Source organism: Chiloscyllium plagiosum, unplaced genomic scaffold (assembly GCF_037043375.1).
Source record: "Chiloscyllium plagiosum isolate Xiang-an unplaced genomic scaffold, Cpla_swu_hap1 HiC_scaffold_37, whole genome shotgun sequence".
Taxonomy (NCBI): domain Eukaryota; kingdom Metazoa; phylum Chordata; class Chondrichthyes; order Orectolobiformes; family Hemiscylliidae; genus Chiloscyllium; species Chiloscyllium plagiosum.
Genome location: NW_028270175.1, coordinates 72,415,041 through 72,431,825, shown reverse-complemented (window position 1 = coordinate 72,431,825; position 16,785 = coordinate 72,415,041). Strand labels below are relative to the sequence as shown.

The 16,785-nt window shown below is 42.8% G+C and overlaps 1 protein-coding gene across 1 annotated transcript in view; it reads right to left on the bottom strand.

Annotated features, from left to right (window-relative positions):
• LOC148139843 (putative G protein-coupled receptor 139) overlaps positions 1 to 14,747 on the bottom strand; it is a 49,326-nt gene extending 34,579 nt beyond the window's left edge. The window contains exon 1 of the mRNA XM_087980182.1: positions 14,615 to 14,747. Within this exon, the coding sequence (XP_087836308.1) occupies positions 14,615 to 14,747 (133 nt within the window). The remainder of the gene's footprint in view (positions 1 to 14,614) is intronic.
• Positions 14,748 to 16,785: the final 2,038 nt, after the last annotated feature.

Below are 16,785 nucleotides of genomic sequence, written 5' to 3'. Positions count from 1 at the left end.
GTGAGAAAGTCTATCCACAGTACCCCAAATACTGCCTCAACAACACTCTCAGGGATGATCGCAATAATCTTTTTCTCTCACTTAGATATCGCCATTACTTTCCTGTGCCACAAAAAGCCATTCCTTCTCCACGCACTACGTCTGACATGGAATTTACAAGTCCCTGTACGTCAGCATCAATAAAGCTAGCAACAGAGATGCGTTTGGAGATGTGCATCACTCTTAGGGAGAACTTCAATGAGATTGAATACACCTAAATTAGGGGATGATCACCGATCTGAAGAGAAATGAACTGTAGGAATACAGGAAACAGGCAGAGGGAGCTATCTTTATGTTTAGTCTTCTCTCACAGGATGGATGCAGCCCTGGTCAGGCCAACATGTTATGCTGATCTTGAACTGAGTGGCTGATGCAGTTGTTCCACAGACCAGTACAGAGTAAAACACATTGCTGGTGGTTTGTAGTGTTACAACACAGGATACATTCTCCTGCTTAATTAAAATCAGCAACAGAGAAAAGATGTATTCCATGCAGTAATATGTGATACTTCTAGAGTCCAAATTCTGAAGAAAAAATTAACAACTTTATTTCTTAAAATATAACAGAGAATAATAAACGAATGACTGTTTACAACGTCTTCCTCTAACCTATCTTTTATCTTCCCCCTCCACAATACTAGTCCGATAAGACTGCTAATTAAGATTTACGAAACAAAACTTCTAATCTCAAAACCAGGAAGCTTTCGGTTGTTCTCTATTTTCCTGTCTTCTTTTCATCTTCGGGATTCTGCTTCACAAAATACTAATCAATAAAAGTACCTTTAAGAGAGCATTTTTCAGGCAGTCTTTGTATGCTCGTAGCTTGATAGTTCTCCTCTTAACTGTTCAATTTTCCACGGTTTTGTACACCCAAACTATTGGATTGTGTTATTGGCCTTTAACATTGTCAATATACTAAATTCAAACTTGATTAGAGATGGGTATGTTGGGTTATAATTTAAATTGTTTTGCTGAATATTTTTTTGGCTCAAGACAATGAGCTACTTGAGTTGTTCAACCAAAGGTTACATTATATCTATTTTTCAGAATATTTGGTGCCGTCAGGTAGTTATTGCTGGCTTTTAATTATCTTAAAGGTACAGTACACCCACACGTTCATCACAGAAGTCACGCTGAAACCCAACCAGGGAAACATGACACATTGACTTCCCGAACGTACTTGAGGCAAGCAGATGTTTTAGTATAACAAATGATAATGGTGGCTTTTAAGTTCCCCCAATTTCCTTCATGAGATGGCAACAGACAATTATTATGTGGTTCTAGATTATGTGTCAATGGCTTGACCATCATAAACTGTCTTCCTGTATGTGCAGAGAACAAGTTAAACATTCTCAAGAGCAATTGTTTAGTGACAGACATGTGGTTAGGAGGAACTTAAAACTGTTGCATGCGGATTAAACAAAGGCACAAATCATGGTTCATTCAGGAGTTGCACTGAGACTGCGGAAGAGACTAGTATATCACGATGGTGGTATTGAACAGGATTGGTGAATGTGGAGGACATGGAGATGTAAATCTGTGAAGGACAAAATGGATCATGGAGTTTGAGAACAGTCTAGTTCCTTCTCGCATATCAGTGAGTAATTTATAAATAGTATAAATTTGATAGTTATAATTTATAAGGAAAGGAATTTTTGTTTGGAACTGAAGACATTGACTTGCACTTTCCAAAATTTATACATCATGAGCAGAAATTCAGATCAACCTGGTATATTAGACAAATATAATGACTTACCAGGAACACCAACTATCGTGAGGATGGCATTGTAACCACCTTGAATAATCCAAAGGAAATCCTGGATCCGATATACTAATGATATACAAGGCAGAGAAAGCCAGTAAGGACCCGAGGCTAAACTCCTGTCCATTGTTGGAACATTCCAGTCTAATGTTCTCAGATTCAGATCCATTGCTGGAACACTCCTGTCTAATGTTCTCAGATTCTGATCTCTCGTCCCCCTCTCTCTCTCGAGATGCTGATCCCTATTAGAGCTCTCAGTGACGCTCCTACTCATGCTATGGGACATTGAACAGAGTCCATTTATCTTTCAACGATGGAAACTCTCCACTGGGATAATTAGGATCCACGGAGATTGACATTAATCACAATCTCTGAACAAATTGCTCCAGTTGACCCCTGTGAATTCAATATTGATTTTATTACATTTCAAATGAACGTTCAAAATTTACACATTTGGCATGGGAAATGTGTGTGGGGGGTGAATAGACGGACGAAATATTTGAGATGGTAGATTTATTGTATGTAATCATTCAATCTTCCTTAGATATGGGAGTAATGTCAAAGGATTGTCAGAACATAAATAAGTTTATCCGTTTATAAATGGAAACATACAGTCTCTTGCTACTGATCAGTGATTTTAATGTCTGTAAAATATGGAGAGAACTTTTCTAGTCCGTAATCAGACAGGAAAATCTGCCTACGACGACATGAGTTATAACAGACAAATGGCATGGATATGTTCACAGAGAATATGACGTGATACACAATTCAGATGTCTATTCGAGGATCAGAGAGGGCAAGTGAGGGTCATGCTGTTAATGTTATGGATGTCAATCAACTGTGAGTGAGTAAACTTCACAGGATTTCAATTGCAGTGTGATTATGATATTTGGGTCATGGCTGCTGAGACTGGAGGGAGGGGACATGATATTTCCCATCCATCAGTATTGGAATTTTATTCTTCATCAATCATGTGAAGATCAAATTCCAGGATGCATCTCCAATGAGGAATGTGGAGAGCCAATATTAACCATACGGCCAGAAGACATTGGAGCAGATATTTGGCCATTCAGCCCATTGTGCCTCACTGCCATTCAATGATGGCTGGTAAGCTTCTCAACCCCATTCTCCCGCTTTATACTTGTGACCCTTGATCCCCTTTACAATCAAGAACCGATTTGCCTCACTCTTAAATATACTCAATTACCTGGCCTCGACAGCCTTCTGTGGCAGTGAATTCCATGGATTCACCAATCTCTGGCTGAAGAGGTTCGTCTGTATCTCTGTTCTTAAAGGTTTTCTCTTTACTCTATCTCCTCGGGACCTAGTCTCTCCTACCCTTGGAAATATCTTATCAAAATCCACTCTGTCCAGTCCATTCAGTATCTTGTAAGTTTCAAGTAGACCTCCTAACATCCTTTGAACTCTATCATAGAGCCCTCATATATTCTTCATATGTTAAGCTTTCCATTCCTGGGACCATTCTCGTGAATCTCCTTGGAAAATGCTCCAGAGCCAGTACATCCTTCCTGAGATATGGGGCCCAAAACTGTGTATAACAATCCAAATGTGGCCTGATCAAAGCCTTATAGGGGCTCAGAAGTACATCCCTGCATTTATATTCAAGCCCTCTTGAAATAAATGTCATCATTGTATTTGCCTTCATAACTATCGACAACCTGCAAGATTACCATTCGAGACTCCTGGACTAAAACTCACTCGGCTTTTTGCACTTCTGACTTCTGAACGTGCTCGCTATTTAGAAAATAGTCCATGCCTGTATTCTTATTGTCAAAGTGCATAATGTCATACTTGCCCACGTTATCCTCCATCTGCCACATCTTTGCTCACGCCCCTAGCCTGCACACATCCTTCAGTAGGAGAAAGTGAGGACCGCAGATGCTGGAGATCACAGTCAAAGAGTGTAGTGCGAGAAAAGCACAGCCAGCCAGATGGCATCCTAGGAGCAGGAGATTCGAAGTTTCAGGCATAAAGTCTTCATCAGGAATGAGGTGGTTGGGCGGAAGTGGGCTGAGAGATAAATGGGAGGGGCTGGGGCTGGGGCTGGGGCTGGGAGGAAGGTAGCTTGGACAGCGATAGCTAGATGAAGGTGGGTGGTGATCGTGATAGTTCAGAGTGGAAGGTGGAGTGGATAAATGGGAAGGAAGATGGACAGATAGGACATTTCAAGAGGGCGGTACTGAACTAGAGGGTTAGACCTGGGATAAGGTGGTGGGAGGGAAGATGAGTAAATTGGTGAAATTCCCTTGATACCGTGTGTTTGGAGGGTTCCTCGGTGGAAGATGATGCGTTCTTCCTCCAGACGAATGCTGGCTAGGAATTGGCAGTGGAGGAAGCCAAAAACGTGCATGTCCTTGTTGTAGTGGGAGGGAGAGTTGAAGTATTCAAGGATAGGGAAGTGGGGTTGTTGGGTGTGTGTGTCCGAGAGTGTTACCTGAACCGTTCTGCAAGTTGATGTCCTGTCTCCCGAATGGAGAGGAGACCAGGCGCAATGGACAGAGTAGATGTGGTGTTTGGATGCACAGGATGTTCTTTACCTTAGGTGCAAGGATCCTTTGGGGTCTTGAATGGAGGTGAGGAGGGAGTGATGACACAGGTTTCATATCTCTTGTCGTAGCAAAGAAGGTGCCAGGAGTGGAAGGTGGCTGGGTGGGGGTGGGGGGGGGGGGGGGGCGTGAACCTCACGAGGGAGTTGTGAAGGGAATGCTCTCTGCTGATATGGATGGGGAGGGAATTATACATCTCGTGGTGGGGTCTGACTGTTGGTGGCGGAAATGGCGGAGGTTGATGCGTTGTATCCTGTAGTTGGTGGGAAGGAAGGCGAGCACCAGAGGGGTTCCATCCATGTTGTAGTTGGAAGGGTGTAGATCAAGGGCGGAGGTGCGGGAAGTTGCAGAGATGTGCTAGAGCACCCTCCTGCAGCCTAACCACCTCTTCAATGCTACCTGCCCCTCTATCTATCTTTGCACTGTTGGAAAATTTAGCCAGAATCCCCTTAGCTCCTTCATGTCAATCCTTAATGCATAACGGGAATAGTTGTGGCCCCAACATTGAGTCTTGTGGAACACCACTTGTCCCTGACCGCCATCCTGAGAAGGACTTTTTTATCCCAACTCTCTGCTTTCTGTCAGATAGCCAGGCTACTATCCATGTTCGCACCTTGCCTCTAATACCATGGGCCCTTATCTTTCTCAATAGCCTCCTGTGTGGCACCTTGTCAAAGGATTCTTGAGAAGCAAGGGGATAACATCTATTGTTCTTCTTGGTCGAATCTGCTCGTTACTCCCTCAATGAATTTTAACTGGTTTGTCAAGCCTGACCTCCTCTTGATGGAACCATGCTGACTCTGTCCTATTTTACCAAAGTCCTCCAAGTATTCAGAAATCCCATCCTTCATGATGGATTCCAGGTTGTTACCCACAACTAATCAGTCTGTAATTTTCCATTTTCTGTTTAACTCCCTTATTAAATGGGATGTCTTGCTAGCAATTTTAGTCCAATGATTTTAGTCATTCCTGAAAGATTATCACTAACACTTGCACTACCTCTTCAGCTATCTCCCTTACAAGGCTGGGGTGTTGTCCGACTTGTCCAGGTGATTTATCCACATTCAGGCCATTAAGTTTTCTAACATGTTTTTTATTGATGATGGCCACCATACTCAGCTCTGCCCTCTCACACTCTTCAACTTTTGTGAAATTATTCATGTCTTCCATCATGAAGACTGATGCAAAGTTCCTCATCCATTTATTTGTTTCCCACTACTCTCTCCAGCATCATTTTCCAGTATCCATTATTACTTTTACCTTTCTTTTGAACTTTATATATCGAAAGAACCTCTTACAGTCTCCTTTATATAGCGAGTTCGCTTACCCCTATATTTAATCTCCTCCCTCCTTTTTTTGCCCTCTTTTGTCTTTATAGGTTTTCCAATTCTCTAGTTTCCCACTGGCCTACACCACATTATATGCATGGTCTTTTGCTTATATGCAATCCCTGACTTCCTTCGACAACCGTGGTTGCCTCATCCAATCCTTTATTCCTGATGAAGGGCTTTTGCCCGAAATGTCGATTTTACTGCTCCTCGGATGCTGCCTGAACTGCTGTGCTTTTCCAGCAGCACTAATCCAGAATCATCCTCCCTCTACCATGCATCTGTCCCTCAGCATGAATCTCTGCAGTGTCTTCTGAATTAATCTTGGAATTACCTGCCATTGCTCTTCCACTGTCTTTCCTGCTATACCCGTCTCTCGGTCAATCCTAACCAACTTCTCACTTATGCCTCTGTAGTTGCCTTTATTCAGCTGAAATACTTTTTCCTCTAATTCTATCTTCTCTCTCTCTCAAATTGCAGAATAATTACAATTATATTCTGATGACTGCTTCCGAAGTTTTCTTTCAGCTGAACCTTCATTATCTAACCTGCATCATTAAATCCAGTATCATCTGTTCCCGAGGGGGCTCCACCACAATCTGTTCCAACAAGCCATCTCATAGACATTGCCCAAATTCCTTTTCTTGCGAACCACTGCCAATCTGATTTTCCCATTCCACCTGCATATTGAAACCCCCTATGGTCATTGTACTTTTCCTTTTCCCATGCATCTTTTCTATCTCCTGTTGTGTCTTGTCCCCCAGCTCTTGACGACTCTTTGGAGCACTGTAAAAGAATCCAACTGCGGCTGTCTTACCTTTGTGGTTCCTCAATTCTACCCATGCGGATTCTGCACCATCTGACCTTACGTCCTTCCTTTCTATTGATTTAATTTAATTTCGTATTAATAATGCAAATCCACCCCCTCTATCTGCCTATCTTTTCGATAGGATATATGTCCTTAAATATCCTGATCCCCTTGCAGCCACTTCTCCGTAATGCCCATCACTTCATACCTGCTAATTTCAATCTGTGCCACAAGCTCGCTTACCCTATTCCTTACGCTGCATGCATTCAGTTAACCCCTTCAGTCCTGTATTAACGGTCCGGCTTCTCATTGTCATTTGTTTGTCCAGTGTGCTTGAAGTTTGATGGTTAAACATTTCCAGATGCTTTATCCTGTTTGTGTCTGTGCTGGAGATTTTAATAACATCTCCTGAGTTCTGTACTCCTACCTCCTCTTTTGATTCGGATATTCTAATTAAACCCTGTAACTGAACCCCCACCCCGCACACGCAGACACACTCCAAATCAGTTTAGAACTCTGTCTACAACCCTGGTTAGGATTCACTCGGACTCTGGTCCCTGCACGGTTCAGATGAAGGCTGACCCATCAGAACAGGTTCTTTCTTCCTCTGTAATAAAACGTATTTTTTCAATACAATATACAGGGCCAATAATCTTTTCTGTACATACAAATCTATGAAAACGAAAAAGAGACAAGATTGTGAAAATACACTTACTATGTGGCCCTATGTGAATTGAATGTGTATTACAAAATCATGGAAGTGATGTGCAAACTTTATCAATCATTATTTGACCTACAGCTGAGACCCTGATTCCTCTGTCAATACTCCCCTCACTGAGATTCTCTCGCCCTGTTTCTCACACAGTATCTAGACGGATACAAGTTGATGATGGCCCAGAATATTTCAATTAATCCACCTTCTCCCTGGAACCAATCTATTGGTCTTTTGGATTGTGCTTAGCTGTCAGCAATCCCGGCTCTGTAATGTCATTGGCAATAAATGATCTGGGATGACAGCAAGTATCAGCATGGTGCTCACAGGTTATGGCACCAGACAAAGGGCTTACAGTATCTGGCAGCTTCTAAATAAAGTTTCTGTGTATTTCTCCTCATGCTGTCTCCTGATCTAACTTCACACTTATCTGACACCCCTTGCTCTCACTCATTCTGTCGCTCCGTTTTCTCTCCACTCTGTTTATATCACTTCACTTGCTTTCTCGCTGTTTCTTTCTCTCTCTTCCTCTCATTCTATCTCCGAAAATTCTCTTTATTTTCAAGTTGTCAAGTTGGAGATCTCGTCGATGCATGGTGGGCTGAATGGCCTCCTTCTGTGCCGTAGGAATTCTGAATTTCTCTGACCCACAATAAGCACTTTAGGTGCCTGTAGAGACAAGCTGGTCCAGTGAAGGACAGTGGACAATTAACCATTTTCTCTTCCTTTTTTCTGATATGCAGCAGCATCGAAATATTTGTTCAAACAAACAGACTCCACACATTAAAATCAGCAAACTTCAGACTGCCAGGTCCATTGTGTTCATTACCCTCTGCCTGCTTGCTTTTGGTTTTAGCTGTGCTGGTTTTAATCTCCAACTCCTCCTCATCACTGTACTTGTGGACCTCCTGCTGTGGTTTCCCACACCCCTCCCGCCGACCCCACCCACGGCCGCCAAACACTAGTTTAAACCCTCCTAAAAGACAATAGCAAACCTACCTGCCAGGAGATTGTGGCCAGTTCAGGTCCATCGCGTCATACTTGTGCATATCCTACTTACCCGGGAATCCCAATGATCCACATATCAGAAGGGCTGCCCCCCACCGCGCCCCCTTCCCCCGCCAGCTGATTGGCCATGTATTTCACTGTGCTACCTTCCTATTTCTAATCTCATTCGCACGTGACATATTCTAGTGTCTCCAAAATTCAAATATCCTTTCAGCAGAACTCCAGCAAGGCCTTTTCTTTAAAGTGGATAGACGTGATATTAAAAACTTAAGTGTGACCTCAGGAAAGTGGAGTCCACTGAATCAGTCCAATGACCAGAGGAGCTGATATCTATCCCTGCCACTAAACCTGTTGGACAAGGTATACATATGGACCATATATTTGCAGAGTATCTAGTGCCAGGCAATGGGGTCTGGGGAGTCCCAGGAGTGGCACAAGGAAAGGTTGCGTGTAGTGACAATTGACTGAGGGACTAAAAGGGATGGAATGGGACACTGCACACACGCAAGTGGCTGGGCACGATTCCTAAACACCCAGGGAACCCGCGAAGCACAGCTGCTTGTACAAATACCTGTCACATTTACTGAATTTCTCCGTCGAACAAAAGCAAAAAATACGGCAGATGGTCGAAATCCGAAACAAACACAGAGACAGAATGTGGAGAGATGAAAGAGTTAATTTTCCAAATGCAGGCATGGGAAGAATTTACAAAGTCCTCATAGACAGGGTCCAGAAGTTGAACCCGAGTTCCTAGCACTTTGAAGAAGCATTGCTGTGTCACCATGCCGCCCAATAAAACTGGGGATAGTATAGTTAGAGACATAGTTACTGTTCTCTGTGACTGGAATTGAGAGCCCTGAAGGTTGTGTTGCCTACTTGGTGCTTGGGTTTGGGATATGTCATCTGGGCTGCACAAGAACTTGGAGTGGGCGGGGATTGATCCACTAGTCAGGGTCTGTGTAGGTATCAACGGCTGGACAAACAAATGACAATGAGAAGCGCGACGGGTAATACAGGACTGAACTATTATATTGGAATGCATGCAGTATAAGAATAAGGTAAATACGCTTGTGACTCATTCACAAATTGCCAGGTCCGACATGGTGGGCATTACAGTGATATCGCTGTAAGAGGATCATGATTAGGAGCTAAATATTCAAGGATATTCATCCTGTCGAAAAGATAGGCGGGTGGGCAGAGAGATAGAGTTGTATCATTAATAAGAATGGAATTGAATCAATAATCAATTATAAGAAATGAAGTAATATCAGATGGTGTAGAATCTGTCGGGTAGAATTGAAGAATCAAAAAGGAGAAAAAATGCAATTGGAGTCATATACAGGGAGTGGGGTGCAAGATACACCAGGAGCAAGAAATATCTGTAGGAGAGACAAAATTACAGTGATCATGTGGGATTTCATTATGCAAGTGGACTGGGAATTCAGATGGTAGTGGTTCGCAAGAAAATAAGTTTGTGGAATGTCTATGAGATGGCTTTTTGGAGCAGTTTGCACAGGCGAATTAGAGGAGGGAGCTTAACGTGAAAGAAATCGTAGGAGGCAGTGATCATAATATGATTGCACTTATTCTGCGATTCAGATGGAGAAGTTAGAATCAGCAGTTATGGTATTACCGCTGAATAAAGGCAATTACAGGGACATGAGGGAGGAGCTGGGTAGAATTGACTGGGAGGCGGGCCCAGCAGGAAAGACAGTGCAACAGCAATGGCAGGAGATGTTTGGAGCAATTCAGAGTACTGCAGAGATTTATCAAGAGGGAAAAGAGGCATAGTACAGGGAGGATGAGGCAGCCATAGTTGACTAGGAAAGCCAGGTATAGCATAAAAACAAAAGAGAAATGATATAATGTGGCAAAGTGCAGTGGAAGCCTGAGGATTGGGAAGCTTACAAAGATAAAACAGAGGACAAACAAAATAAAATAAGGAGGGAGATTATTTAGTATGAGGGTAATATGAAAGACGACTGTAACAGTTTCTTTCGATATATAAAGTACAAAAGAGCGGCAAAAGTGAACATTGGACTGCTGGAAGATGACACTGGAGAGATAGTAGTGGGGAATGAGAAAATGGCCAAGGAACTGAATAATTACTTTGCATCAGCCTTGACGGTGGAAGACACGAGTAATACATTAAACATTCAAGAGATTGAGGGACCAGAGCTGAGTGTGATGGCAACCAACATGGAGAACAAGCTAGAAAAAAATTAATGGCCCGAAGGTGGTGACATAACCTTGACCAGATGGACGGCATCCCAGTGTTATAAGGGAGATAGTTGAAGAGGGAATGGAGGCGATCGTGGTGATCTTTCAGGAATCACTAGACTAAAGAATAATGTCAGAAAACTGGAAATCCACTAACATGAAACCCATTTTTAACAAGAAAGTAAGGAAAGAGACAAAAATCCACAATGAATCTCTTAACCTCGGTTGTGGGTAAGACCCTGAAATCCATTGTGAAGGATTAGATTTCTAAATACTTGGAAGTGTTTGCTAAAATAGTGCAAAGTCGCTATGGTTTCATCAAGGGAAGGTAAGGCTTGACAAATCGGTTGGAATTCTTTGAAGACGAAATGAGCAGGCTCGATCAAGCACAGCAAATGGATGTTATCCACCTGGTCTTCAAGAAGGCCTTGGACAAGGTGTCACACAAGAGATGACTGAGTTCGATAAGGGTCCGTGGTGCTAGAGGCAACGTAGTGGCTTTGATAGAAGCTTGGCTGTATGGCAGAAAGCAGAATGGGGATAAAATAGTCCTTATCAGGTTGGCAGCCAGTGACAAGTGGCGTTCCACAAGGCTCAGTGTTGGAATCGTAACTTTTCAATCGTCATGTTAACAATCTAGATAAGGGAAATGAGGGCACTCTGTCTAAGTTTTCCTACGATGCAAAGATAGGCGAATAGACGGGTCGTATTGTGGAGACGGAGAGGCTGAAGAAGGATTTGGAAGGTAAGGAGATTGGTAGATGTATTCCAACGTCGCAAAGTGTGAGATCATGCACTTTGGCACGAAGAATAGAGGCATGCTCTCGATTTTTTTAAATGTGGAGGAAATTCAGAAATCTGAAGTGCAAAGGGACTTGGGAGTTCTAGTGTAGTATTCTCTCAAGATAAGCTTGCAGGTTGAGGCAGTACTTTGGAGTGCAATTGCATTTATTATTGATGGCATTTATTATGAAAGGAATTGAATGTAAAATAGGTTGTATACGGCTCTGATCAGACCACATTTGGAATAGTGTGCGTAGTTTTGAGGCCGGTTAGTTTTGGCTAACCGGTCGAAGGCAGAGAGTGGTGGTAGATGGTAAATATTCAGCCTGGAGCCCAGTTACAAGTGGAGTTCCGCAGGGATCAGTTCTGGGTCCTCTGCTCTTTGTAATTTTTATTAATGACTTAGATGAGGGAGTCGAAGGGTGGGTCAGTAAATTTGCAGATGATACGAAGATAGGTGGAGTTGTGGACAGTGAGGAGGGCTGTTGTCGGCTGCAGAGGGACTTAGATATGATGCAGAGCTGGGCTGAGGAGTGGCAGATGGAGTTCAACCCTGCCAAGTGTGAGGTTGTCCATTTTGGAAGAACAAATAAGAATGCAGAATACAGGGTTAATGGTAGGGTTCTTAGTCAGGTGGAGGAACAGAGGTATCTTGGGGTCTATGTACAAAGATCTTTGAAGGTTGCCACTCAGGTGGATAGAGTTTGTAAGAAGGCCTATGGAGTATTATCGTTCATTAGCAGAGGGATTGAATTCAAGAGTCGTGAAGTGATGTTGCAGCTGTACAGGACTTTGGTTAGGCCACAGTTGGAGTACTGTGTGCAGTTCTGGTCGCCTCACTTTAGGAAAGATGTGGAAGCTTTGGAGACGGTGCAGAGAAGATTTACCAGGATGTTGCCTGGAATGGAGAGGAAGTCGTACGAGGATAGGTTGAGAGTTCTCGGCCTTTTCTCGTTGGAACGGCGAAGGATGAGGGGTGACTTGATAGAGTTTTATAAGATGATCAGAGGAATAGATAGAGTAGACAGTCAGAAACTTTTTCCCCGGGTACAACAGAGTGTTACAAGGGGACATAAATTTAAGGTGAAGGGTGGAAGGTATAGGGGAGATGTCAGGGGTGGGTTCTTTACCCAGAGAGTGGTGGGGGCATGGAATGCGCTGCCCGTGGGAGTGGTAGAGTCGGAATCATTGGCGACCTTTAAGCGGCATTTGGATAGGTACATGGATGGGTACTTAATCTAGGTTAGAAGTTCGGCACAACATCGTGGGCCGAAGGGCCTGTTCTGTGCTGTATTGTTCTATGTTCTATGTTCTATGTTCTATATCTCAGGAAGGATATACTGGCCCTGGAGTGTGTTGACAAGATCTTCATGAGAATGTTCGTAGAAATGAAAAGCTTATCGTATGAGGTATATTTGAGGACTCTGGGTCTATACTCGATAAAGTTTAGAAGGATGAGAGGGATTGTAATGGAAGCATGAAGAATACTGAATGACCTGGACAGAGTGGATGTTGGTAAGATGTTTCTATTGGACTAGAAGCCGAGGGCACAGCCTTAGATGAAAGGGAACACCTTTTAGAACAGTGATAAGGAGAAATGTCTTTAACCAGAGAATGGCGAATCTTTGAAATTTATTGCCACAGAAGGCTGTGGGGGCCAGGTCATTAAGTATATTTGAGACAGAGATAGATAAGACTTTGATTATCCAGGGAATGTAGGGTTACAAGGAGAAGGTCAGAGAATGGGATTGAGAAACCTATCAGCGATGATTGAATGGTGGTGCAGACTCGATGGGCTAAATGGCCTAATTTCTGCTCCTATGTCTTATCGTCTCATGGTTTAAACCTCAAGCAGGCATCTTGCATCTCCGAGAAGATGGACTCATGTTCTTCATGAAGGTCAGAAGCTAATGGGAATAGTTAACTATTTTAGAATGAAGGTATTGTTGCTGCTGTCAGGGTTTTAGATAATATGACATTCAGTGCAGGATCACACACCAACTGCACTGTATTAATTTGGGGAGAGTTTAATTCAAAACCTGGACCTCTCCTACTTTGTCAATCGCCGTGAGGAGTGGGGGTTGGGGTGGGAGGATGTAACGTCCTCGGAGGCACTTAAACTTTCCAGAATCATGCATCCTGAGTGAAACAGCAGACATGGAGTTTATCACCATCTCATTGTCTGTTTAGAATATAAGGAGTGATTGTCCATCCCACTCAGTGCTCAATGCAATCACCTCGTATTCTCTCACAGTGCTCCCGATCAAACTTCATTCACTCCTCGTGGTGCCATCATCGCAGGGATTAATCTGGTGGAACCAATGTTCACTCTCTTTGTTGTAAGGAGCTCATACCTTATAAAGGAGAGAAAATCTGTCCACAATGCCCCAAATACTGCCTCAGCAACACTGTCTGGTTTGATCGCAATAATTCATTTCCCTCACTTAGCTGGCTCCGTTTCATTTGTGCGAAATAGTAAATCATTCATTTAAAATGCACTGCCACTGATGTGGAATTTAAAACACTCTTACATCTATAGGTTAGCATCGATAAAGCCAGCAGCAGAGGTGCTTATTCAGATGGACGTCACCCTAGGGGAGAGACTCAATCACAAAGAATCCATCTGAAGCAGTGAATGGTCACATACCTGAATAGAAATCAGCTGCAGGAATATGGGATGCAGGCAGAGGAAGGGAGTCATCTTTTCTTTTCATCTGCCCTCGCGGGATGTGTGCAGCCCTGATCAGGCTAGCATGTTATGCCGACCTTGAACTGAGTGGCTGGTTCAGCTGATCCACACGATAGTAAAGAGTAAAACACAGTGCTGTGGGTTTACATTCACACAAAGACCTGCCCAGGGAAGAATGACACATTGCCTTCTCTAATGGGCATGAGGCAAGCCGATATCAACAGATTATTATTCTGTGCCCCTTGATTATGATTACAGTGTCTTCCCATCTTTCTACTTCTGTGCAGAGAACAATGTAAACATCAAGTGCAATTATTTTGCAATGGACACGTGGTAAAAAGGGATTTGAAATAGCTGTATGCGGAAATGAACAAAGGCACAAACGATGGTTTATTCAGGAGTTGTACTGAGGTTGAGGATGAGACTGGGATGTCACAATGGTGGTACTGGACAGGATTGGTGAGTGGGAAGGGTATGGAAATGTAAACTTATGCAGGAGAAAATGAATCAAGGAGAACAGTCTTTTTCATCCTCTCATATTGGTGTGTAATTTGTAAATAATCAGTTGCTAGTTATAATTTGTAAGGAATGGAATCTTTGATTGGAAATGAAAACATTGACTAGCACCATTCCAAAGTTTACATATTATGACCACCAATTCAGTTCAGACCGTTTCACTAGACAGATTGAGTGACTTACCAGGAACACCAACTATAGCAAGGATAGCATAGTTGCCAGCTTGAATAACCATCAGTACATCTTCAATCCGCGGTGCTAATGATATCCAAGGCTGGGAAAGCCAAAAAAGACCCCAGGATAAAGTCCTGTCCATTGCTGGAAAATTTCATTAAAATGTTCTCAGATCCTGATCCATTGTTGGAACACTCCAGTGTACTGTTCCCAGGTTCTGATCTCTCCTCCTTCTCTCTCTGAAGCTGCTGATCCCTGTTACTGGTGTGGGTGATGCTCACGCTCATACAATTGGATAACATATTGAACGTATTCCCTTATTGATAGAAGAGGGGAACTCTGTAGGGACTCAAAGGATTCATGGAGACTCGCATAATCACAATCGCTGAACAAATAGCTCCCGCTAACCCCTTTCAATTTAATACTGTTTTACTAAAATTCAAAATAACTTTGAACATTTATGCATTCTGGATGTGATATGTGAGTGTGACTGAAGGAAGGAATGTTGCAGATGGCAGATTGATTGTGTGTGAACATTCAAGTCTGCCTTGGATATAGAGGTAATGCCAGAGGTTTAACCGAACATAAACATGCTTCTCTGCTCATAAATGGAAAAATAAATCCGATAATTACTGATCAGTCATTGCAAAATCAGTAAAACATTGAGAAAAAATCTTCTTTTCATGATCTGATGGTAACATGTGCCTAAGACAATTTGAGTTTATAACAATCAAACGGCATGCATATGTTAACAGAGAATTGTACGTGACAAATACAATTCAGATTGTTATTCCAGAATCAGAGAGGGCAAGCGTGGGTGTTGATGTTATCAATGTTAAGGAAATGTGATGAAGTATAATTTACTGACTTCAATTACATTGCGATTATGACATTGGGGAAAAGACAGAAGATGGAGAGTACTGGGGGACATGGCTGTTCAAACTAGGAAGATGTTCCCTAGTTATCAGTATTGGAACGTTACTCTTTATAACTCATATGAAGAACAGATACAAGGATACATCCACAATGAGAAATTAGCAGAGACAATATTAATGAAATGCATTTATGCAATACAAAATATAGGGAAAAAATGATTTTCTATACAGACCAAAATATGCAAAGTACAAAGAGATAAGATTGTTAAAATGCACTCCTGATATGGAGCTATATGAATTGAAATGTGGATTAGAAAACTAGGAAAGTGCTGTGCAAACTTTACCAATCATTATTTGATCCACAGCGGAGATGCTGATTTCCCCTCTGTCAGTGATACCCCTCACTGAGAGTCTCTGGCCCAGTCTCTCACACAGTATCTGGAGATCGGGTGGGAGTGTTGGATGGGATTATCATTTCCTGCTGCTCATGGTACAGTTTATTTTTAAAAATCCACCTTCGCCATGGAACTAATCTACTGATCTATTGGGTTCTGTTTCGCTGTCAGTAACCCAGCTCTGTGATATTATTGGAAAGAAATGATCTGGAATGACTGCCAGTGGTCACAGAGTATGGCACCCAGACATAGGGCTTGCAGTTCAGAGGAATTTCGAAATAAAACTTCAAACTTCTTTCTGTCCGTATTTATCTACCCTCATGCTGTCTTCTGATCTATCTGACTTCACCCTCATTTAACACCTCTTCCTCTCCCACTCAGTCAATTGCTCCCCTTTCTATTCTCTCTCAGTTTATCTCACTTCACTTTCTTTTTCTCTGTTCATTTCTTCAAAGTTTGTGAGAAGATTTGAGAGAACAATCATTTTTTTCTTAGAGGCATGGCACTCATCCACAGATTCAATCAATAAGCACGTCGACCTGGACCCAATATACCGACCACTGCAGTGGACAGCTGGAACTGACAACCGGAAGCGGCAGGGACAAACCACTTTAAATGCCGGAGGAAACATCACAGAAGCGCTTCACAGGAGGCTTCCAAGCATTGAGGATGTCACCGAGACAGGGGACGGAACGTCTGCAACACAAATTCCCAGCTCGGCGAACAGAACCACAACATCTGTTTATTTCTCTCTCACACCATCTATCTGTATGCACTGTATCTCCAATTGTGCAGTTGGAGTGCCTGTGACCCCACAATGGGTTGACAGACCTCCATCGGTGTTATAATAATTCAGCGGTTCTCTTACCCACAATAAATACTTTAGGTGGCTGGACAGGTAAGGTGGTCC